Genomic DNA, 25,894 nt, shown 5'->3' on the forward strand with positions numbered 1-25,894 from the left:
TCTCGATCAAGCGAAGGTTTCTTAAGTAAAGGTTTAATTACAGCTAACTTAAAAGCCTGTGGTACATATCCATTTACTAAAGTTAGATGAATCATATCTAAAATGGGGCTGGTAATCAGAGGGAACACTCCCTGAAATAATTTGGTTGGGATTGGGTCTAACATACAAGTTGAAGGTTTAGATGAAGCTAATATTTCTGATAAGTCAGGAAGCTTCACAGGATCAAAACCGTCCAAACACAAATCAGGTTCTACAGTTACTTCCAATGTTGTCTCACTTGCTGAGGATGAAGTAATCATCTTCAGGTGTATGTCAAAGATTTTATTTTTAATAGAATCAATTTTATTTAAGAAGAATCCCATACAGTCATGATTGCTGAGAGCTAAGGGAATGGATGGCTCAACAGAGCTATGACTGTAAGTTTAGCAACTGTACTAAAGGGAAACCTAGGATTATTCTTGTTCTCTGCTATTAATGATGAGAAAAATGCTGTTCTAGCTTGGCGAAGTGTCTTTTTATACAAAAGTAGGCTATTTTTCCAGATTAAGTAGGAATCCTCTAGGTGTGTAGAGCGCCATTTTCTCTCCAATGTTCTAACATTGTGCTTTAAAGTATGCAGCTCTGAATTAAACCATGGAGCTAGCCTCCTATGAATAATTACCTTTTTCAAGGGGGCTGCATCGTCTAATGCATCACGCAATGATGAAGTAACACTATGAACAAGAGAATCAATTTGTGAAGGGGCAGAAACAAAATTATTGCCCTCCACTGTGCTTTTCTGTGATAATGAGGAAATTAAAAGTGTAACAGATTCTTTACAGGTTGTTAAAGCATTGTCTGATAATGATCTACTATAATGAATTTTTCTAATGAAAACCTTCATTTAATTTCCTGATTACTTGTGTTATCTTAAATATTAATTTTTTTGAAATGACATGTTTATGTGTGACAAACATACAAAAAGAATAAGGAACCATGAAGGACGTGAAAACTGCACATGTATTAACTCAAGCTCTGTAAATGCATGTTTACAGGGTTTTCCAGCAGAGTTTGCCATGTATCTGAACTACTGCCGTGGGTTGCGCTTTGAAGAGGCTCCAGACTACATGTATCTGCGCCAATTGTTTCGCATTCTCTTCAGGTAAACTCATAAACAACAAAAAGGTAATGGTCCACTGTTAGTGAATGATCATTGTTATTAAATAGTTGTCATGTGACACACCATTTACCTCTAGTTATGCTTAATTTACTGTAGTCTAAATGTCTAATCCCTTTCTGAGCTCTCTTTTCCTTTTTACTGACCTTATGCTAGATCTCTTTTGTTTGTGTAGTGGAATTTTCTTATCAAAGTGGGGTAAAAATTAACTCACAACAAAAGAAAGTCCGGACTTTGTCTTTATAAGTTTTATTCAAAGGCATTCGGCGTTTGAAGACCCTGTCACTGAGGTTAGTCAGTGAAGCAGAGCCCCGATCAACATTTACCTCAACGTTTTGCAGACCAACTCCTCTAGGGTAACAAAACACAGAAGTCAGAGGGGAGAGAGGTAAGGGAAGTTCAGAGCAATAAAAATAATTTTCCACAACACTTGTATGCAAATGTTTGTTTCAGCCAGCTTTATACAGGGGTCTACTGTGGCACTGGTCTTTGTTGAGATAGTTAAAATATGCTCACCGACAACCTTATTAGGTACACCTGCTTAATTGTTTTCTAAAACAGCAAATCAGCCAATCATAATCCAGCAACTTCATGCTTTTAGGCATTTAGATATGGTAATATTGACTGGCTGAAGGTCAGAGTGAGCATCAGAGTGGGGATGAAAGTAAGTAACTTTGAAAATGGTAAATTTTTTGGTGCCTAAAAAAGGAGGTCAGAATGCAAAAACTGCTGATCTGCATGGGTTTCACTTATACAACTATGTCAAGTGTACAGAAAATGCCTGAAAAAGAAAACATTCACGGAACAGCAGTTTTGTGGATAAAAATACCTTGTATTCAAAGGTAAGATGGGAATGGGAAGATGCTTTTGAGATTATAGAAAGGCAACAGTAACTCCAAAACCATATTTGAAAGTATAACACGTGGAACCTTGAAGCAGATGGGCTACCGCAGCAAAATACTATACCTGGTCGGGGTTCTGTCAGCTAAATACAGGATATTAAGGTTACAATTCACACAAGCTCACCAAAATTTAACAATAACTGTTTGGAAAAACATTTCCTGGTTGAATGAGTTTTGATTTCACTTGCAACGTCAGAATGTGGTGTAAACAGGAAAGCACAGATCCCTCCTTTGTTGTATCACCGGTTCAGGCTGATGGTTGTGGTGTAATGGTGTTACGATATTTGCACACCTCGGTGCCCCTTGTCACCAATGTAAGACTGTTTAAACACCACAGGCTTCTGGAGTATTGTTGCTAACTATGTCCACCCATTTATAATCTCATTTGCCTATTTTCTACTTCAAGCAGGATAATTTACCATGTCTCGAAAAGCTCAAATAATCTTAAAGTGGTGTTGTGAACATGACGGTACCATCACTGCACTCAAATGGCCTCCAGTCACCAGATCTGAATACAGTAGAGCACATCTCGGTTGTAATGGAGAAGGAAATTGAAATTATGATTGTGCCTCTGACAAATCTGCAGCAACTCAAGGATGTCATCATATCAATATACAACAAAATCTCTGAGGAATATTGTTGTCACCTATGCCACAAAGAATTAAGGCAGTTCTGAAGTCATAATGGGTCCACCCTTGTGCTAGCGGAATGTACCCAAGGTGGCCAATGTTTGCAAGTTTAAGTGCTTTCCCTGTTGCAAATATTATGTCATCAGTAGTCCCAGTTTACAGTGGATCTGAGATCAATCCTGATCTAAGATCCAAACAAGGCCTTATTGTCAGACGTTTGTCTCAACAGGTGCTTGTTGTTCCAGTCTTTATTAGGCTGTTTTCCACTTTGTGCTAAAAACACTTAAGCACTGTTGTGTAGCATGTATTCAGTGTATAGTGTTTCTTTTTAATGTATTTTAATGATGTCACACTATCAAACAGGAATGCATTAAAACAGACCATTAAAGAAATGACTGGCAGGAAACAAATGTAGAGTGTTGAATTCTGTGGAACAAACATTTCTACACGGAACACATTTTTTGGTTTTCAAACACGAGACTGGGAAGCTCTTTATATTTGGCAGGGTTTTCTTTAGGGTTTCTGTCTGTCTGGCATAAATAATTATTGGGAAAAATGCAGATAACTTAATGATTTGTTTTTCTGTTTGTTATAGGACTCTGAATCACCAGTATGACTACACATTTGACTGGACCATGCTGAAACAGAAAGCAGCACAGCAAGGGGCCTCTACAGGGGGCCAGGGCCAGCAGGCACAAACCCCCACAGGCAAGCAAACTGACAAATCCAAGCCTAACTTGAAAGGTTAGTAGCAAACAGCCAAGTGACGTTTTTTTACAGACACCAATTGCTCATATATCCATTCAAGTTTTTATATAGGAGTAGTAAATATCGTTTCATTAATCAATCTTTACCCCACTTCTCCTTTCAAACATACACTGCCTGGCTCAATAAAAAGTCACATGCCAAGGTGCCATTTACTTGTGAATGGTGTTTAGTGAATTTGCTAAAATTTAATGTTTTAGCTTTACGAATCCTAAAATACTCGTTTGGAAACGGGATGCCATGTGAAAAAATTAGACAAAGTGTTGCGTTTTGGATGTATAGATGTTTTTTAAAATAATGCTGTGGTTTGAAAAAAAAAAAAAAAACCCTGATTGTTTTAGAAAAGACCAGTTTTTGCAGTTTTTGAGTACAGCACACATTCACTGCAACTTTATGAAATGGGCTTCAATAAAAGTACAGCTCAATAAATGTAAATATTGTACCAAACGTTCAGTTATTTCAATAATTTGATTCTAAAAGTGAAAGTATTATTCAGAATTATTAAACACAGAGTGAATGCTTCAATAATTGTTAGTTTACTTCGACAATTATGTTTAACAGCTATTGAAAACCAAAATAAGGCTGCATTCTGGCCCCTTTTTTCATGTTCCTCTGAACAGCTCAAAAGTTCACTATGGGTTTTGGTCAGACTAGTTTGCTAGCTAATGAGGCACGGTGATACTATGGTTATTAAAGCAGTAGTAGAAGTAATTAGGTACTTCTGGCAGTGTGGGCAGGTGTCAAATCCTGCTGGTAATTTAAATCAGCATTTCCATAAAGCTCATCAGTGTAGGGATCCTTGAAGTAACCTGAAATATCCGAATGGAGGGCTCCACTGACATTGGACTTCATAAAACTCAGTGGACAAATACCGGCAGATGACATGTCTACACACACACTGGCTATGGAAACTTCACACTGGACTTCAAGCAATTTGGATTCTGTGCCTCTCCTCTCCTTCCTCCATCCTCTGGGATTGACAGTCGTTGCACAAGCTGGACGAGTCTGTGTGTGATGACTCTTGACTCAACCTGTAGACCATGCCTTGTGAATCTCGCCCCAAACACTTGCATGGGGTGTGCTCCGCAATCCTTTCAAAACTGTGCTTATCCCCTTTTGCTTGAACCTTTTTCAGTCTCCCTCTTTCTTCCCCTCAACTTTCTATGAATGTTTTCATACAACATTCGGAACAACCGGCTTCTTTAGCAAAGACATTTTATGGCTTAACCTCCATGTGGAGAGTGTCAATGACTGTCTGCCAGATAAAGGTAAAATCAGCAGTCTCTTGCCTGATTATGTAGGTCATGACATTTCCTTAATAAAAGTACATTTTTACTGGTGTGGTGTTATATTCTAATTTCCCTCAAAGCCAAATTTCTGTTTTCTGTAGCTGTTAGCCATACTCATCAAAATGACCAGAAATAAACATTTAAAACAGACCACTGTGTGCAATTAAACTATTAGTTTCACTTTTTAAATTCAATTACTGAAATAGTCAATTTACCCCTTCAATGGCATTCTTAATTAATTAGCTGTAACTGTAATTCCATATTCATTTTCATGTTGACTTGTTTACTTTGGAGTGATGCATGAATTTAAAGGGCACATCCCAAACTTTCTCAGAGGTTATGGTTTGGGCTCTTTGTAATCAGTGTGTAAAATGTGTGAGCAACCAGGTGGTTCCTTAAAGATGATGGTTCCCGAGAATTGTATATCCTAAAATGTAAAAGTCTTTCATTTTTATCATGTACTCTTCAACTGTGAGTGACGATATCTAAAATAAAAATAAAACAAAATCACATTGTGGGATTTTTAAGTAATTCATTTGCATTTTATTGCACTACATACATATTTGATCAATTAATACCCACAAGAATTCCGGCTCTAACGGGCCTGTTGGTTCTTCTTTAGGAAGCCCTCTTTTTCTCCACTCAGATATCAAATGTTTCTGTAGTTCTTGACAAGGTTTGCACACACTGCAGCAGGGATTTTGGACCACTCCTCCATACAGATCTTCTCCAGATCCAGAGTTTCAGAGCTGTCACTGGGCAATACGGACTTTCAGCTCCCTCCAAATATTTTCAATTGGGTTCAGGTCTGGAGACTGGCTAGCCGGTTTCAGGGCTTCGAGATTCTTCTTACGGAGCCACTCCTTAGTTTCCCTGGCTGTGTGCTTGGAGTTGTTGTCATGCTGGAAGACCCAGTCACGACCCATCTTCAATGCCCTTTCTGAGGGAAGGACGTTGTTGGCTAAGATCTCCAGATACATGGCCCCACCCATCCTCCACTCAATACTGTGCAGTCGTCCTCTCCCCTTTGCAGAAAAGAATCCCCAAAGAATGTTTTCTACCTCCATGCTTCATGGTAGGGATGGTGTTCTTGGGGTTGTACTCATCCTTGTTCTTCCCCCAAACACTGCAAGTGGAGTTGAGACCAAAAAGCTCTTATTTTTGTCTCATCTGACCACATGACTTTCTCCCTTTCCTCCTCTGGTTCATCCAGGTGGTCAGGGGCTAACTTCAGATGGGCCTGGACATGCGCTGGCTTAAGCAGGGGGCCCTTGCATGTGCTGCGTGATTTTAATCCATAATCGTAGTCTGTTACTAATTGTCTTCTTTGAGACTGTGGTCCCAGCTCTTTTCAGGTCATTGACTAGTTCCTGCCTTGTAGTTCTGGTCAGATCCTTCATCTTCCTCATGATCATTGATGCCCACAAGGTGAGATCTTTCATGCAGCCCCAGACTGAGGGAGAGTGAACGTCATCTTGAACTTCTTCCATTTTCTTAGAATTGCGCCAACAGTTGTTACCTTCTCACCAAGCTGCATGGCTATCTTCCTGTAGCCTATCCCAGCCTTGTGCAGGTCTACTATTTTATCCCTGATGTCCTTCCACAGCTCTCTGGTCTTGGTCATGGTGGAGAGGTTGGTGTTTTTTTGAGTGTGTGGACAGGTGTCTTTTATAGGTAGAACTGACTGGCCTGTGAGAGCTGGAATTCTTACTGATTGGTAGGTGATTAAATGGATGATTGTTTGTTTAATTTTTGTTTTAGATTCCATCACTCACAGTTGAAGAGTACCTATGGTAAAAATGAAAGACTTCTACTTGCTTTACAAGTAGGACACCTATTTGTTCTCCCCACTGTATGTAACTGAGTGAGCTTCAATATTTGTTGTTTGTATTTTTACCACATTTTTATAAAATTGTGAAATTTATAGCTGTGGTCAATTTGTTATCAATCATAAGATTCTCATTCTGTTACATTCCTAATCTGCTTTAAAAACAAATGCAAGTAATGGATAAACTACTATTTGGGTAAAACTACATGCTGCAAATTAAAGCATGAACCACTTCAGTAGTTTTGTTATGATAGGCTTTTACCTGTTTAAACAAATCCAGATAGTGACTTTTTTGGGCCAGGTAGTTTTTTAACTGATATCAACAAATTGGAAACACTTTATTTAAAATTTTGGTCAAGGCCAAACATGAGGAAGCACCCCAAAAAAAACAACAAAAACGTCTAGGGACAAAAGGTACAATTGGTCTGCCTTGCACAAGCAAAGACGTCCTTGGGGAATTTGACTACTAACTTTGTTCCCTTTTTATGGTGTTTTTATGTTGGGGCTGGAGAATGGGCTTTTTCATCTATGATTTTGGGCTAGCTAACAAATTCCCTCTGATCTCAAACCTCTAATTCTGCTTATTCTTTTTTATTAACATTCCCTCATAAAACTAAGTATGTTAAAACATTTACTTGACACCTATACTGAAAAGTATTGTAACAATGCTATTAATTACAATTGATTGAAATTATTGGTTGTGTTCAAGTAAACAATCACATTGGTCCATCAACTCCTCCACTTCTCACAGGATGAAAATCCTGTTCACATTAATTGAGTTGGGATGGGGGTGGGAAGTGGCCTGTACCTAGACTCGACAAACGGATCCTGAAAACTGGTAAAATTGTCAAGGTAGGGCAGGACCCTGACAGTACTGTCAGAGAGGAGGATGCTGTCCAAGTGAACAACAATATCAAACAATCTTCTACACTAGTGGTTCTCAGTCCTGGTCCTCAGTACCCACTGTCCTGCATGCTTTAGGTGTTTCCTTATTGCCACACACCTGACACAAACTAGTGATCAACTGGCTTCTGCAGCACTGGATGGCATGAAAAAGAGGTAATACAGTCATTTGAATCAGATGTCCTCGAGCAGAGATGCATATAAAATATGGACGGCACTCGGCCCTGAGGACCAGGATTGAGAACCACTGATCTATACCCTCTTCATGATGTGCCGGCCATTCACAAGCTAATTTAGTAAAACCAATTCCTCCACGAAATGCCACAGAAGGCTACCGGAAATCATTCCTATTTACAGGGCTGGATGATGTGACGGATAAATGTGGTGATTTGCAATTTGTGCTCCATATGTCTTAAGATGACATCATGACTATTTGATTAGAAATTTCAATGAAAACATCTGGTAGTCTGCATCTAATTTGCTGGAGCCTTTCTCTTTATTGCTCCTGAACACATTGCTGACTCCCTCTCCCACCCATGTGGAAATTTGTCACCAATTACAAATGTAAAGAGACCTTGGTTTTCACTGCCAGGTGTTTGATTAAGAGACAGACAACTTGTTAGTAAAAGAAAATTGCTCTGGATCAAGGAGTGGTGATGAGGAAGAGAAATTAAAAAATTTACTTTTAGTGCAAAGTCATCCTGAACAAGAGATTTCAGCTCATAGACATCAAACCTGCTCAGTTTTAGGGGAAGCTGTGAAACTGAGAAAAGGAAAATAAACTTTAGAATCTCTTCCATTTTCAAAGGTGGACTAATTTGGCCATAGTGGTCAGCAGTGTCTTGGCCAGTCATTGAATTCATTTGAAACTGTCATTAGGTTTTTAACCAAGTTCCCTTTCACATTGTACAGTATTGTACAGTAAGTCCTGTTGGATCTTGGCTCTGTAATTCTTCACTACCCTTAATACTGCCTCCCACGTGGACTTTGGGAGCTCCAGTCCATACTCAACAGCTTTTCCTGTTTTGTGTTTTTTTAGTATTCTAACCATATGGTAATGTCATTTCATGAGCACTTTGCCTTACTCTTATATTTGCATAGCCTAAAGCTGTACCCTATTTCTAAGCCACCTATTATCAGTGTCTTATCTCCTCATTTGACCACGTTACTTTACCTTGGGTTAGTTAATGTAAACACTAACCCAAAACCATTTCAAAATTTCTACTCTCACCTATGGCCATGAACTTTGGGTCATGACCGAAATAACAAGATCCCGGATACAAGCGGCTGAAATGAGCTTTCTCCGTAGGGTGGCCGGGCACTCCCTTAGAGATAAGGTGAGGAGCTCGGCCATCCAGGAGGGGTTCGGAATAGAGCCGCTACTCCTCCACATTGAGAGGAGCCAGTAGAGGTGTCTCAGTCTTCTATACCGGAGGCCTCCTGGACGCCTTCCTCGGGAGGTGTTCCAGGCACGTCCCACCGGGAGGAGGCCCAGGAGACGGCCCAGGTCAAACTGTCTCTCGGCTGGCCTGGGAATGACTTGGGGAGAGGGATGTCTCAGTGTCTCTACTGAATCTGCTGCCCCTGTGACCCGAACCCGGATGAAGCCGTAGACGACCAGTACGATAACTGTCAAGCTTGTTGAACGCCTGTTGAATGCTGCAGAATTTCAGTTGGATTTAGATTGATTCTTTGGAAAAGAAACTCAAAAGCTTCAAGGTTTTTTTTTAAATCCCCATAGTTGAACTTGATGCTTTGCTTTGGATCATTTTCCTTCTACATTACCCAGCATGGTTCCAGCAATTACAGTAAGTCATCCATATACCTAAGAAGAAAAGCAGTCATGGAGAGCATTAGTATGTTTTTTTAAGCAAATGTGAGACAGTCATTTGTTTTCCTTGTCAGGAGTGAGTGTTTTTACCATCAACCGAGGAGGCAATTGATCCCTACATTTCTTTAGATGTTATTTTGGTTTCTTCTGTGTCTGCTGTTTTGGTATGGTAGCCACTCGTAAAAAACTGTTCCATAATTTTCTTTTTTATTTGTGGTGAATAGTTTTCACTCTGATTTGCTGTAATCCTTTAAGCTTTAGAAATGGCTTTGCAACCCTATGCAGTCTAACAGATGTCAAGTACTTTGTTTTTCATTGTTCTTAAATTTCTCTAGATCTGGGTATAATGTTGCTTTTTCAGATATTCTGCCGTACCTCATGCTGTCAGACAGGTCTTACGGTTATCAGGTGTGGCTAGTGCCGTTGAATCAAAGAAATGTGGTTAATCACTGTTAATTCATGATTTCAAAAGGGATGCGATTACTTTTTATCATTGGTTATTTTGGATTTTTCCACTGTTTTACACACAATAAATTAATTCAAAAATTTGTTTTCTATTGCCATCTTCATAACTCTATTCAACTGATATAAAAATGTTGGATCAAAAAGCTAAAGGGGCAAGTACTATTTCCCAGACACACATTGCCACCCGTAGACAGTTGTTTTTAGAGTGAACTACTGTCTCAGCTCATCTGTTGTATCAACACTTTTGACAAAACAGAGATGCTCGTCCACTTGTTCAATAATTGTGGCTAGCTGGTAACAAGTTATACAGAAAAATCAGAATTTCTTAAAAGACCATATACAGTACATTACATTATCTATAAATTGTGGCTTTGCCTTAGCTGCACACAGTGAATAGTGGAGGCCTTAACACACATATCCTTCTTTCTTTGTGTTGAACACACAGAACAACATCCTTATATTTGCAAGAGATGTTCACAAGTAAATTTTCAAAGTCAAGTCTTTGAACCCAAGTCAGGGTTGAGTCTGAACAACTCTCATCAAATCCTTCACATCTAGGTCACCTCTAACCCTGCATCACTGTAGATTGGGATTCTAAACATGTACTGTGTGTCCTTAGGCCATTTTACATAAGTTCTACAATTACAAGTCTTTAATCATGTAACATTTCATTCACAATCCAAAAATCTAAAAGGTGATTTTGTATCAGTTTGGAAATTAATGAAATTTATTATTTACCCTATTAGTGATATAGATATACATTTATGCTTTCATAAAAATAATCTGAGATTAAATTAGTGTTTAATTTCTGAATGAATCAAAGTGCTTGTTTGTCTTTGGAATGACTTAGTTAACACCCATTTGTCCCTGTCATCATATTGTCTACTCTTTCATTACACAGTATATTGCACTGAATATTATTTGGAGGCTTTTCTTCTCCTCACTCTGAGTTGGAGCTTTTTTAATAATATTGGGAAACCATTTTCTAAATCCACATATAAAACATTTGTTCTCAATTCTGAAATGCAAAGATGATCAAATTTAAGGTATAAATTACATAATGAACCGGACAGTGTAGGAAGTAAATAAAGTATTGTTAAACTTCTGAATGAACGGAACAGGAAGTGCTTTTATTTTGATATTTTCAGTTGGAAGTGTCCCTCTAATGTTGCAGCTAGCTTCACAGTGAGATAATGTGGAGGTAAGTTACTTTTATTTAGTCATTTAATGCAGTGTCCAGCTGGAGTGACATTTATGTGGTCATTATTGTGAAGCTACAGCTAACATGAACAGGTTTTCGGCCATGAACATCCCATAATCCACCAAAGTCACTAACTAATAATCAAGCTTACCCTTTCACAGTAAAATATGTGCAGCAGCTGCAGTCTACCTTGGCTAAAAGTTGCTTTACAGTGTGTACTTTTTCTTTATTACGACATAAGTTCTGTTTCGAACACCAAATTGTATCACTGATGATTGGATGGCGTAGGACAGTTTCAGCTAAAAGTGAGACGTGGACTACTGACCCTTTAGCCGACAACAAAATGTTTGCAGAGTTGTAAATATAAAGCTTCCGTCTGCTTTTCCTTTATGCTTCCAGACTACCAATGTTGTCTCCAATGAGGGGTTCTGTGATTGGAGTCACTGATTCAGCTCATCTGTTGAGATGAGACACACTTTCATTATGGCTCCTGTTTTGTTCTCAACCCGATTAAGCTACTTTGACTGTTCGGCTGATTGCCCCACCTTTTTTGGAAACATTTTTACTTTAAGTCCCATCAATGATCACCTCTGCCCAGATCTCTGATTGAAGCATCATTTGTAGCCTTGATGCAATGGCTGCTTCAAGAAAGTGTACAAACTTGTCAATCTTTTACACCACAACAACTACCCATGCTGAGAGGTTTTTCCTGATCTCTCCGTGCTTTAAAGGACTTGTGACATCAAATTTTTATGATAAATCCAATTACAGTTATGGAAAGGAAACATTAATAGAATATTTAAAAAAGTAAATTCATCCTGCTTAAATGAACACTTTTTGAGATATATGGTCATAAGTTTCACTAAAAAGATACTTCCACACTACTCTTTTGCGCTCTTCTATGACTTTATAGGGGAACCCTGCCACATAAACTGACTGCTGCTACAATGGCCAGAAACAGATGACGGCAAAGAATTTTATGTTTCTTTAGATATACAGGTCCTTCTCAAAATATTAGCATATTGTGATAAAGTTCATTATTTTCCATGTCATGATGAAAATTTAATATTCCTATATTTTAGATTCATTGCACACTAACTGAAATATTTCAGGTCTTTTATTGTCTTAATACAGATGATTTTGGCATACAGCTCATGAAAACCCAAAATTCCTATCTCACAAAAAAATTAGCATATCATTAAAAGGGTCTCTAAATGAGCTATGAACCTAATCATCTGAATCAACGAGTTAACTCTAAACACCTGCAAAAGATTCCTGAGGCCTTTAAAACTCCCAGCCTGGTTCATCACTCAAAACTCCAATCATGGGTAAGACTGCCGACCTGACTGCTGTCCAGAAGGCCACTATTGACACCCTCAAGCAAGAGGGTAAGACACAGAAAGAAATTTCTGAACAAATAGGCTGTTCCCAGAGTGCTGTATCAAGGCACCTCAGTGGGAAGTCTGTGGGAAGGAAAAGGTGTGGCAGAAAACGCTGCACAATGAGAAGAGGTGACCAGACCCTGAGGAAGATTGTGGAGAAGGGCCGATTCCAGACCTTGGGGGACCTGCGGAAGCAGTGGACTGAGTCTGGAGTAGAAACATCCAGAGCCACCGTGCACAGGCGTGTGCAGGAAATGGGCTACAGGTGCCGCATTCCCCAGGTCAAGCCACTTTTGAACCAGAAACAGCGGCAGAAGCGCCTGACCTGGGCTACAGAGAAGCAGCACTGGACTGTTGCTCAGTGGTCCAAAGTACTTTTTTCGGATGAAAGCAAATTCTGCATGTCATTCGGAAATCAAGGTGCCAGAGTCTTGGGGAAGACTGGGGAGAAGGAAATGCCAGAAGTCCAGTGTCAAGTACCCACAGTCAGTGATGGTCTGGGGTGCCGTATCAGCTGCTGGTGTTGGTCCACTGTGTTTTATCAAGGGCAGGGTCAATGCAGCTAGCTATCAGGAGATTTTAGAGCACTTCATGCTTCCATCTGCTGAAAAGCTTTATGGAGATGAAGATTTCATTTTTCAGCACGACCTGGCAGCTGCTCACAGTGCCAAAACCACTGGTAAATGGTTTACTGACCATGGTATCACTGTGCTCAATTGGCCTGCCAACTCTCCTGACCTGAACCCCATAGAGAATCTGGAATATTGTGAAGAGAACGTTGAGAGACTCAAGACCCAACACTCTGGATGAGCTAAAGGCCACTATCGAAGCATCCTGGGCCTCCATAAGACCTCAGCAGTGCCACAGGCTGATTGCCTCCATGCCACGCCGCATTGAAGCAGTCATTTCTGCAAAAGGATTCCCGACCAAGTATTGAGTGCATAACTGTACATGATTATTTGAAGGTTGACGTTTTTTGTATTAAAAACACTTTTCTTTTATTGGTCGGATGAAATATGCTAATTTTGTGAGATAGGAATTTTGGGTTTTCATGAGCTGTATGCCAAAATCATCCATATTAAGACAATAAAAGACCTGAAATATTTCAGTTAGTGTGCAATGAATCTAAAGAATATGAATGTTAAATTTTCATCATGACATTATGGAAAATAATAAACTTTATCACAATATGCTAATATTTTGAGAAGGACATCTATTTCAGTCACGATCAGAGAGAGACAAACCAGACTAGGGGGAAGAAAGTCAGCTGTCATCAGATAGAAGAGCACAAGTGTTGCAATGTACGGACGGCCATCCAGTTCGACCAGAGGCTAGTTTTGCTGGATGCCGGAGCACAGCCGGGTCAATATCCATGAATCATACCACGTTACTTTACCTTGGCTTAGTTAATGTAAACACTAACTAACCCAAAACCATTTTAAAATTTCTACCCTCACCTATGGCCATGAACTTTGGGTAATGACCGAAAGAACAAGATCCCGGATACAAGCGGCTGAAATGAGCTTTCTCCGTAGGGTGGCCGGGCACTCCCTTAGAGATAAGGTGAGGAGCTCGGCCATCCAGGAGGGGTTCGGAGTAGAGACGCTGCTCCTCCACATCGAGAGGAGCCAATAGAGGTGGCTCATACCGCACCACCAGGAAACAGAACGAGCACTGGCAGCTGGTTAAGCATCCTTGGATGTAGACCTGAGTGTCGTAAGACGTTGGAGGCTAGTACGCCATTTGTTGGAGGGTGTGGAGTGTGACTTTGCAGCTCTTATGACCCCCTACAGGAGAGGAACAATGCTGAAAGCATGGTAGAGCTGTTTTATGCCAATCTGCACACTGAAGGTGCACACTCTGGTTGTCTTAAGAAGATGGCGAAGCCCGTCCGCTAAAAGGAGTGTGTGGCTGTGTTGTGCCTTAGTTAAAAGGTGATCTTCTTGGCACAAGCAATCATACAGCTCTCTACTGATTACTGGTTTTTCCGATCACGCGTCTACGATCAACTCAAAAAAAAAATAAAATAAAATAAACTACTTAACTTTCAAAAACAGCGAAAATACGAAGAACCGTGCAGCAATCAACAAGGGATCTCCTTAGAAGTAAAACCTCCGTGAGTTTCCACCTGCGCCAGAGTGTCGGCAGGGTCTTCGATCGGTATAGGACTCTTCTGACCTTCTTGTATCAGACAGATTTCCAGCTTTTAAGCCCTTCCGGGAATGGCTGTGTGTAGGAAAGGTTCGCCTGCGAGCTTTTGTCTCTCCAGATATGCGCCTCCGTTGCATCGTCCCGTGAGACACGATGGAAATGGCAACGAAAGTTTATTTTCCACGGATTTTATAATAGGTGACGTCAGGGCTGCGACATCTGTTGAGCTGCGCATGTTGAACTGCGCAGCCCAGCCGGTCAATCCCCCAAAATGGATAGCCCCAACAATTGGGTGATCCGCGTATGCTTCTTGGAGCAGACCGGAGTGGTGCAAATGTAAATCAGAAGGACGGAAACGTTTGTGACCGGAGCGCAGCAGAGCAGATCCAGTGCAACTCCAGGGTTACAGTCTATACGGTACTGAATGACAGGAGGCGAAGATGAGCAGCATGGAGCAGTAGCAGCAGACACAAGGGATGATTTAAGATCTGAAGACACTACCTGGTGTGTCATTTGTTTTACTTTTTATTAGAATCTTTAGAGAAACATTTAGTTAAATATATTGTATGTGCGTGTCATTTCTTATTTTAATAATAATTTCAGATTATTAATAATAGCTATAGCATCTGCTTTCAACATTCTCCTTTGTCTGTCAGATATCCTGACCCCTGACATCTATTCTCTTGCGAATTCAGAGGTTTCTTGTTCGAAGCAGTTTGCCAAAAAGTCCTCCGATCACTGCTGGCTGTGCTTGGTGGGACCAGCCCATCCTTCCCTCCTCAGTTTTCCAGCTCTGATCCGCTTATTTCTTTTGCCACAATTGTCTTTTATCACGTATTTAATCCTAACATGATGTCACTTACTGCCCAATTTCTTCATTATTAAAATGTTTTCTTACCATTCATGCATTTGTAGGGAAAGCGGGTCACAGGCACTTTAAAACCTCTTTTAAGGGTAACGACTGTCCATTGAATACTACAGTTTGAATACCCCTTAGCATGCAGAGATGTTGAGAGTGGTGTTTTGGAAGTGGGTTTGTTGAGCACAGCGGCAGGGGACTGCTGGTGTTTGAGAGTAGAAAAGCAGTTTGTGTTTTTTTTTTCTACAGAGTATTCTAGTCCTTGTAATTATGCACGAGCTGTAAAACAACATGAACATTTCTAAATGATCATTTCTAAACTGGACAGTTTTTAAATTGCTACATAGTGGGGGAGAAAGGTATTTGATACACTGAAGATTTTGCAGTGTTTCTCACATACAAAGAATGAAGAGGTCTGTAATTTTCATCGTAGGTAGTACTCTTCACTGTTAGAGATCTAAAAAACTAAATCCAGGAAATCACACTGTATATTTAATTTGCATTTTACTACATTAAGAAGTATTTGGTACAATAGAGAAAAAACTAAATATTTGGTACAGAAACAGTAGTTTACAAGTCAGGTCAGATGTTTCCTGTAGTTCTTGACCAGATTTGTGCACCCGCAGCAGAGATTTTGGCCCGCTCCTCCATACAAATCTTCTCCAGATCTTTTAGGTTTTGGGGCTATTGTTGTGGACCACAGAGTCTCAGCTCCCTCCAAAGATTTTCTATTGGGTTCAGGTCTGGAGACTGGCTGGGCCTCTCCAGAACCTTGAAATGCTTCTTACATAACCACTCCATAGTTGGCTGTGTTTCGGGTCATTGGATGCTGTCCAAATATTATAAATTATATATGAGTAAAGATATAAAATTTAGGGTAAAAAAACAACAACATTTAAGCCAAGCTTGTTCTGAAATACACTTATTTGTCTCTTTATCGCACCTTTGTTCTAGATAAATAGTGCCTGCCCTTTTAGCCTCCTGTAGACCTCTATATAACGTGGAAATGAGTCCAGAGTCCGTTGTATATACACCAATAAAGACTTTCAATAGCTCAGTATAAAATACCCTCTGAGTATCTGGGTTTAGACTGTTAATATGACGTGCCTGAAGAAATCTATAGAAATCCCTATTATTTAATCTGTACTGAGCCTCAAAAACTGAAAGTCACTCAGTATGCCCTGATTAAAAAGGTACAATATGACTGGCGCAGTCCTTTCCACTTCTTATAGCTCGCATCCATCTTCTTTGGGGTAAAGTCCGAATCAGATGAACACCATCTTAAAATCTCAATGTCCTCGAGTCATCCTCGTTTAGAAACTACACCTAACCAGATCCTTAGTGATAAAGTGATCCATCTGTTGCCAGCTTACATTTTTTTATTAGTTTTTTATCCCCTAGACATGTCTGAATTGGGGTCACCCATGACATTTTTTCTTCTATTTCTTTTCACCTGGCCCGATAGTCAGGATTACACCAACAAAACAAGACTCTTAATTGTGCAGGTAAATAAAATTCTTTTAAATAAGGAAGTGGAAGTCCACCCTCGCTTTTCATTAATTAGAGAGTTTGATACTTGATTCTTGGCTTTTTCCCTTGCCATACACGTTGAGAAATTAATTTATCCCAATCAATGAATTGCATATCAAATATTTCAATTGGAAGAGTCTGGAACAGATACAGTATCCTCGGCAAGATATTCATTTTAACAGATTAAATTTGCGATTCAAAACTTAAAAATGTTATTAGATTCCACCTCCTAATATCCTCCTTTATCTTTTTATTTAACCAACTGAAAGTTAAGGGATATAACTTTGTTAGGTCTTTTGGGATGGTTACTCCAAGCTCCATTTCAGTTGATAGTTGGATATTATAGCCTGGCTTGGTCGGTAATTGAACCTGAAGATTTGGGTTTTTGTGATATTTAATTTGTAGCCTAAGACTATACTAAATGAGTCTAGTAATGACCACAGTTTTGGAATTGAACTCTGGGTCTGACATATAAATTAAAACGAAATTTTGTGTTCTTGCCCTAGAATTTTGATACCTGTTATATTAGTATCCTGAACGATCCTCTGGCTTAGTGCTTTGATAAATATAGCAAAAAGTAAAGGATTGATGGAGGCAACCCTGCTTAGTTCCTCTTTCCAGGTCCAGCGAATTTGAAATGGGACCATTTATTTTTATTGTTGCTACCGTATGGTTCTAATAAAGACCTGATGGAATCCAAATTTTTGTAGCACCCTGCATAGGAACTTCCAGTTTACAAAGTCAAAGGCATTTTCTGTCTCCAGCCTCAGTACAACCTGGATATTATCTTTATTTATGTGGTCAATTATATATAATGTTTGGCAAATATCATCCTGGGTCTGCCTTTGCTTGAAAAAAACCTGTTTGATCTCACGTTAATATTTGGGGAATAGTTTCTTTGAGTCTTTTTGCTAAAATGTGTGTGAATATCTTATAATCTTGGTTCAACACGCTTATTGGACGGTGATGCCCACAATAAAGTTCATCTTTTCCTTCTTTAGGTATCAAGGAAATGACCGCCTCTTTCCAGGAGGGAGGTGCCTCACCTGTTTTAAGAATGTGATTAAAGGTTTTTCTCATAATCTCATGAGATTAACAGGTCTTTCATTTCCTTATACCACTCAGATGGAAAACCATCTGGTCCTGCAGCCATATTGGGTTGAAATAGCCCTTTTGATTTCTTTATCTGTTATTTCTTACTTGAAGTAAATTTATAAGATCAAGAAGGTATCTATTTTCTTTTTGTCTGTTTCAGGCTGTCTGTACAGATTGTTATAGTATTTTTCAAATGACTGTGTATAGCTGTTAAATTATAGCATAAAGAATTTGTTTTTGGATCTTTTACTTCATATTTTGTGCTGTCTGCTTGTTGTTTCCTTAATTTATATGCTAATAGTTTTGCCGATTTCCCACCTGCTTCATAATATTTGTTTTAGAAAAATTAGCTTTCTTTTTATATATCATTTGAGGTTAATTTTAATTTAATTTTTTTGTCTTTTGTAGCTAATTTTTCATCCTATGATTTTGTGCAATTTTATGGGTGTTCTCTAAATTTTTAAGTTTCGTTTGAAGGCTTCTTTTGGTTGTTTCGATGGAAGCGCCCTGTGCATTCTCTTGATGTTAAGCACCGTGGTGGTAGGAAGCTCCAGTCCTTTTATCAATAAATCCTCCACAAATGTTAGGACTGATATCGAATAGTTTTCAGCTCCCTCCGTTACTCCGCATATTCTGACATTTGCGTGTGCCCCTCCAAGTCTGTTAACTTGGGTGCCATTAGCATATGTAACTTCACAAGCTCCGTTAAGACCTCCTCCGTGGTGTTAATCCGCTCCTCTGCTTCTTCCATCCATCTTGTTTAAGTCTCGTCTTATGCCACTTAGTTGGTGACTGAAATCCTTTCTAAATTCTCGCAGCTCTTTCAGAATTCGGCTAAGTTGTCGTCACTGCTTGGCTCCGTGTCGTCCTCTGTGTTGCTGCTAGTTTGCGACAATTGACGTCATCCTCCTTGACCTGTACTTTATTCTGTACCGTACTTTAACTATCTGGGGCATTTTTGATTGTCCATAGTGTCTGTGCTCAGTTAGCCATGTCAATAAGTAAATTTGAGTTTTTTTCGGGCAGAAATTTCATCATACTGTCGGGAGCCCAACGTCTTATGCTGCCATTACTGCCTCTGCTCAACCGAAAGTCACGGCGAGTGGAGTTTATAGCAAAAAGTTCTATTTTGGTCTTATCTGACCACATGACCTTCTCCCATGTCTCCTCTGGATCATCCAGTTGGTCACAGGAAAATGTGAGACAAGCCTGGACATGTGCATGCTTAAGCAATGGTAACTTGCACAAATGCTGCAGGATTTTAATTCATGATGGTGTAGAGTGTTTCCAATGGTAACCTTTGAGACTCTGATCTCAGATGTCTTCAGGTCATTGACTGGATCCTCACGTGTAGTTCTGAGCTGGTCACTTACTTTTCTCATGATCACTGATACTCCACAAGGTGGACATTTAAAATGCTTAATAATTAAATGTCAATGTGAATTTTTTTTTTTTTTTTCCCCTGGGTTTTCTTTGAGATTTTGTCTCTTATAGTTGGAGTGTACATCTGTGAAAATTACAGAAAGTGATAAAACTTACAAAATATGTGGTGTATCAAATACTTCTTTTCCCTACTGTAAGTTATATATCAAAACACTTTAACATAGTCTTAAATAATATCTAACAAAGTACAGTGTTCTTGTGAGACCAATTGTGCTGCAGCATGTTTGAATATTTAGTTTTTTAATAACAAGATTTTGCTTACTGTCTGGTACTATGGACAGCAGCACAGCAGAGGTCAGATTTAAATCGGATTGAAAGACTGCTGTTCACTATGGGCATTAAGATTTCAGGACACTTGGAGTTCGTAAATATTTCAGCACATTTGAAATCACATTTACTCACAAAGTATAGTGTGTTCAACATGAGAAGGAAATCTGTACATCTCCTAAATGTTTAATCTGTAGTTATTTAGTTACACTTAGATTTTATGACAATTGCAGCATTGCAAAAGTGGCCTGTATACTAGAGACTAGTGTTGTGGTTGGATTTGTTTTATTTGACAAAAGTTAATTAAAAAAAATGGTTAAGAATGTTATTTATGAAATTCCGAATGGTCAAATCACTAACAGGAATATGTTAACTGAAAGAACGCTGCATGAAAGTGAAATGGTCCTGCTTTGTTTTGTATTCCTCGGATTTGGTTTACTGAATGTTAATTGACTGCATTGTTCTTTATGTCTGTCATGTTCTTTTCTTGCTGTGACGAAAATAGAAAAGGAAGACCTAAATAAGACTTTGGTTACATTTGATAATTAAAAACCGTTTCTTCATTTTGCATAATCTATTGTACCATTTGACTTGTACCATAGACTGAGTTAAACCAGGTGTAAAAATGTGTGGTAGTGCAAGTGATGAAGACATCCATTGTGACAGGAACACATGCCTTGATGACTAATTGGGCCAACCCATTTTAAATGTTTTCTGTGGTCCCTGCCTGGATATGATTTTCCTCTGAGGTCATGATTTTGCAGCCTTGGTTCAATAACTAAATGTTTCATCCATTAGCAGATGTCTCCCATATTTTGTTAAGCATTTAAGCAGAATTGTTGGGTGTGAATCTAGTCAAGACTTGGTGTAGTTCCACTGTTCACTTAAATGGTTTTGACATCTGGATGTATGCTGAATCTGATGTGATCTTCTTTGTCCACCTGTATTTGGAGGCTGTTGTTCTGATAGCTGGCTAATTTCTCTGTTGATTTCATTGTTATCTAGTCTCCATTTCCAAGAAAGATGCCCTTACCCTTGTTGAGGCTTGTGGTCTTGTTTGTTGTCAAACATCCAAAGAACTGCTACTACTGTGCATAGTGACATGAAACCCTGTGATGGCTTATTTTTGGGACAGAATTGTGGTATTAGACACTGATATGACTGTTCTTTCAATGTATCGTGCAGCTCTAATTAGGGGCCAGGTATTTTGAAACGACTGAAAAGGGCCAGCCGATACGCTTGCTGCTTTGAGTTATTAAGGCTAGTCTGCTTTATCTCTTATTTTGCTGGCATGTGTGAATGGTAGCTGAAATGCTGTTTGTTTTTAAGTGTGACTATGTATACAGGCATATATTTAGCACCTGACCAAGCACCCTCTTCTATAGAGTGGTTAATACTGTTGACATCTTCTTGCATTAATTTAAAACATTTTACAGCAGCTCTATTATGGGCTAACTGGGGTTAATTTTGAATTAAAGAATAGATTACAGGCCTACAATAGAGATCACAGTAGAGTACTGAATCTCTCCATAAAACGCATTGCGTTTACTTTTTGTACCATTATACTGGTCCTTCTCAAAATATTAGCATATTGTGATAAAGTTTATTATTTTCCATAATGTAATGATGAAAATTTAACATTCATATATTTTAGATTCATTGCACACTAACTGAAATATTTCAGGTCTTTTATTGTCTTAAAACGGATGATTTTGGCATACAGCTCATGAAGACCCAAAATTCCTATCTCACAAAATTAGCATATTTCATCCGACCAATAAAAGAAAAGTGTTTTTAATACAAAAAACGTCAACCTTCAAATAATCATGTACAGTTATGCACTCAATACTTGGTCGGGAATCCTTTTGCAGAAATGACTGCTTCAATGCGGCGTGGCATGGAGGCAATCAGCCTGTGGCACTGCTGAGGTCTTATGGAGGCCCAGGATTCTTCGATAGCGGCCTTTAGCTCATCCAGAGTGTTGGGTCTTGAGTCTCTCAACGTTCTCTTCACAATATCCCACAGATTCTCTATGGGGTTCAGGTCAGGAGAGTTGGCAGGCCAATTGAGCACAGTGATACCATGGTCAGTAAACCATTTACCAGTGGTTTTGGCACTGTGAGCAGGTACCAGGTCGTGCTGAAAAATGAAAAATTCATCTCCATAAAGCTTTTCAGCAGATGGAAGCAAGTGCTCCAAAATCTCCTGATAGCTAGCTGCATTGACCCTGCCCTTGATAAAACACAGTGGACCAACACCAGCAGCTGACACGGCACCCCAGACCATCACTGACTGTGGGTACTTGACACTGGACTTTTGGCATTTTGGCATTTCCTTCTCCCCAGTCTTCCTCCAGACTCTGGCACCTTGATTTCCGAATGACATGCAGAATTTGCTTTCATCCGAAAAAAGTACTTTGGACCACTGAGCAACAGTCCAGTGCTGCTTCTCTGTAGCCCAGGTCAGGCGCTTCTGCCGCTGTTTCTGGTTCAAAGGTGGCTTGACCTGGGGAATGCAGCACCTGTAGCCCATTTTCTGCACACGCCTGTGCACGGTGGCTCTGGATGTTTCTACTCCAGACTCAGTCCACTGCTTCCGCAGGTCCCCCAAGATCTGGAATCGGCCCTTCTCCACAATCTTCCTCAGGGTCCGGTCACCTCTTCTCGTTGTGCAGCGTTTTCTGCCACACTTTTTCCTTCCCACAGACTTCCCACTGAGGTGCCTTGATTCAGCACTCTGGGAACAGCCTATTCGTTCAGAAATTTCTTTCTGTGTCTTACCCTCTTGCTTGAGGGTGTCAATAGTGGCCTTCTGGACAGCAGTCAGGTCGGCAGTCTTACCCATGATTGGGGTTTTGAGTGATGAACCAGGCTGGGAGTTTTAAAGGCCTCAGGAATCTTTTGCAGGTGTTTAGAGTTAACTCGTTGATTCAGATGATTAGGTTCATAGCTCGTTTAGAGACCCTTTTAATGATATGCTAATTTTGTGAGATAGGAGTTTTGAGTTTTCATGAGCTGTATGCCAAAATCATCCGTATTAAGACAATAAAAGACCTGAAATATTTCAGTTAGTGTGCAATGAATCTAAAATATATGAATGTTAAATTTTCATCATGACATTATGGAAAATAATGAACTTTATCACAATATGCTAATATTCTGAGAAGGACCTGTATCTTGTCTGTCATTCTGTTCTTTGCTTGGTGTTCCTCATTCTTCAGATGAACTAATTGTTGCGGTTTCTGTTTCTTTAGCATGATGGCAAGTGTCTGACCACTGATACTACCTCTGTCTGTTTTTCTGTCTGTCAATAGGGTTCTAAGTCACCCGCTCCCTGACCTGATCTGCTGTTGGTTACCAGGACAACCTGATCTCTCTTCCTGGACAAGCGACAGTCTTCTCTTCCATCATCAATATCTATGTAATGGAATGTATAGATTTACACAAGGCTTTGTCAGTTGTGTTATCTATATTTTCATATGTGTATAAATCATAAAATTCCAATTGGGAAATGTATAGGGTTTTCTTTTTTTTTTTCTCAAGGGTAGTAAGGCTGTAGCTGCCTCTCCCGGTTTCAGACACATCTCTCTCCCCATATATCAGTGTCTTTGTCCTTTTAATTGACTTTTGTTCCTTTGGAGACTGGGTGAGATGGTAAGCTGACTTGGGTTTTTTGACTGAGGTAACAAATCCTCTCCTTCACTAAATAAGTTCACTCACTCCTTTTACCAATGTAATGGTAAAACATGTCAACTTTAAACCCATTCTTTTGTTCCTAAATGATTAAATGAGACAAACCTGTATGTTGAGTTTAACAAAACTGTTGGAATTTTTTTTCCTTTTTTCCTATGGTGAATAGTTTGCTTGTGGAAAGGCGCAAGGCAACAGTTGGTAGAATACCTTTGCTCTCTCCCTTTCTCTAGAACTATGATTTATTAAATCTGTTGTAAAATGGTCTTCAGAAATGCCAATAAAAACATTACTTAACTCAGACCATTATGTTCAAGTTCTTATCGACCGCCTGCCAAGGAAATCATTCTGTGTTGAAGAAAAGAAGCACGTGTCCGACAGTAATCCATTCTGTTTATTCACAGTGTGTAGCTTTGTCATCTACCCTCTTCAGAGATTTGTATTATATACTTTTAAGAAACATTTTAGTCCAAAGTTATTCCTGATGATTATTTGTGAAATTACAAAGGAATCTGTTTTATTGACGCATATCTACTACCAAAGCAACACGTTCAGGTAGTTATAGCAACGTTTGGATGCTCCTATATTTATACTACTTTGTGGATTGAAACAAAAAAATTTAACTTGAAATACTCATTAGACATAACGCATAACATCTGTAACCCCTAACCTAAAACCAAGTTACAAGCTTCCTGAACAGACTGAAATAAAATTAATTGCATCCAACAACTTTGCAGGTAATGCTATCTAACATCTGCAGGCCGATGATTATAAATTGACTTAAAATAAAAATGGGTGTATAAGGACATGCAAGGAATGTCTAGATGCTGCATTGCAGCTCAAGTTATCAGTGGTTCTCCACGTTCTTGGAGAAATTAGCTCCCAGCCAGTGAGGCCACAAAATGATGGAAGAGCTCAACCCCAAGTTGGAATAGACTAAAGGCATATCTCAGAGATAGAAGATCTAACAGCTCGCATTGATGTGCCATCCTGGATGAGCTGCACTACCTGAGCCACTTGTGTGGGTTGTAGAGTCCGTCTCATGCTACCACGAGTGTGAAAGCACCACCAACATTCAAAAGTTACCAAAACATCAGCCACAAAGCATCGGTACTGAGAAGAGGTCTGTGGTTCCCACCTGCAGAACCACTCCTTTATTGAGTGTCTTGCTAATCGCCAGAGATTTCCCCCTGTTGTCTATTCCATTTGCACAACAGCATGTGAAATTGATTGTCAATCAGTGTTGCTTCCTAAGTGGACAGTATGATTTCACAGAAGTTTGATTTACTTGGAGTTATATTGTGTTGTTTAAATGTTCCCTTTATTTTTTTGAGCAGTGTGTTTTTACTTTTGGACATTAGTTATGATGCATCGCCATAGAAATGGGGTTGTTTTTTTTTTGTTTTTTACAACCGGGAGCAGCTATTTAATATCTTGTACTCGTCATTTTCCGCTTCATCCAGGACCGGGACTGGACACCTCCTCTAGCTCCTCCGGGGGGAGCCCAAGGCATTCCCAGGCCAGCCGAGAGACATAGTCCCTCCAGCGTGTCCTGGGCTGTTGCCTGGGCCTTCCTCTGCTGGCAACAACTTAATGCTCACCCTCTACCGATGAGCCACATGGCCCTGTCTTTCAGTGTTTAACCCTTTCTCTCTCCTAGACATGGCGATTGACTGAGCTTTTACTTTGACTAACTATGTGCTCTCTTTCAGACTCTAACCTTGAAAACTGGCTCAAAGTTTATTTGTTCTTTCTTTCTAGATTAAACGACTAAAGGAGCTACATCCATTAACATTTACTTTTCCTTCCTATAGAAAGAACTCGTGGATCAGTGCTTCTTTGTGTCTCTGCTCTGTTCTCTCAAATCCCCAGTCGGTCGTGGCAGATGGCTGCTCACACTGAGCCTGGTTCTGGTTCTGCTGGAGGTTTCTTCCTGTCGCTACATGCATGCTTAGTATGAGGGATTGCTTCAAAGTCAACACCAGTGACTGTCCACTGTCTCTACATGCTCATCCGGGAGTAGTGAATGCTGCAAGTCACTGACTGGATGCCATCTGCTGGGTTTCCTTAGAAAGAAAACCTTTTTATCCAATTTGAATAAATAAGTAAATCTGACTGCACTCTTAAATGATTAGGATTAATTGGAATGTATGTACCTGACTTTTGTGAAGTGCCTTGAGACAACATGTGTTCTGAATTGGCGCTATATAAATAAAACTGAATTGAAATGAATTTGTTGTTTTTTTTTTACAACCGGGAGCAGCTAATTAATATCTCCAAAGCTAAAATGATACTACAACCCCCAAAGTCATGAAGAGTTGAAAAGGAGACGCCCGTGGATGCAGAGCAGGAGCTAAGAGAAAAGAGAGAAGGAGGAAGTTCAAACCATCTCTTCCATTGATCATGATGGGCAATGTGAGATCGTTGGGGGAAAAAAAGTTGGATGAACTCCAAGCCCTACAAAGAACCCAGCCAGCGTACCGGGAATGCAGTAGTATGTGTTTCTCTG

At 39.6% G+C, this 25,894-nt stretch overlaps 1 protein-coding gene across 4 annotated transcripts in view; it reads left to right on the forward strand.

The window, feature by feature from the left end:
* csnk1a1 (casein kinase 1, alpha 1) overlaps positions 1 to 23,688 on the forward strand; it is an 88,387-nt gene extending 64,699 nt beyond the window's left edge. For 2 of the 4 annotated variants that reach the window (XM_047352699.1, XM_047352702.1), the window contains 3 exons: positions 1,035 to 1,141; positions 3,283 to 3,431; positions 23,010 to 23,688. In XM_047352699.1, coding sequence (XP_047208655.1) covers positions 1,035 to 1,141; positions 3,283 to 3,431; positions 23,010 to 23,017 — 264 coding nt within the window. In that variant the 3' untranslated portion in view covers positions 23,018 to 23,688. Of the gene's footprint in view, positions 1 to 1,034; positions 1,142 to 3,282; positions 3,437 to 23,009 lie in introns of those variants that run through there. The other 2 variants (XM_047352701.1, XM_047352700.1) reach the window with 2 other exon arrangements.
* Positions 23,689 to 25,894: the final 2,206 nt, after the last annotated feature.

This window comes from Girardinichthys multiradiatus, chromosome 23, assembly GCF_021462225.1.
Source record: "Girardinichthys multiradiatus isolate DD_20200921_A chromosome 23, DD_fGirMul_XY1, whole genome shotgun sequence".
Taxonomy (NCBI): Eukaryota; Metazoa; Chordata; class Actinopteri; order Cyprinodontiformes; family Goodeidae; genus Girardinichthys; species Girardinichthys multiradiatus.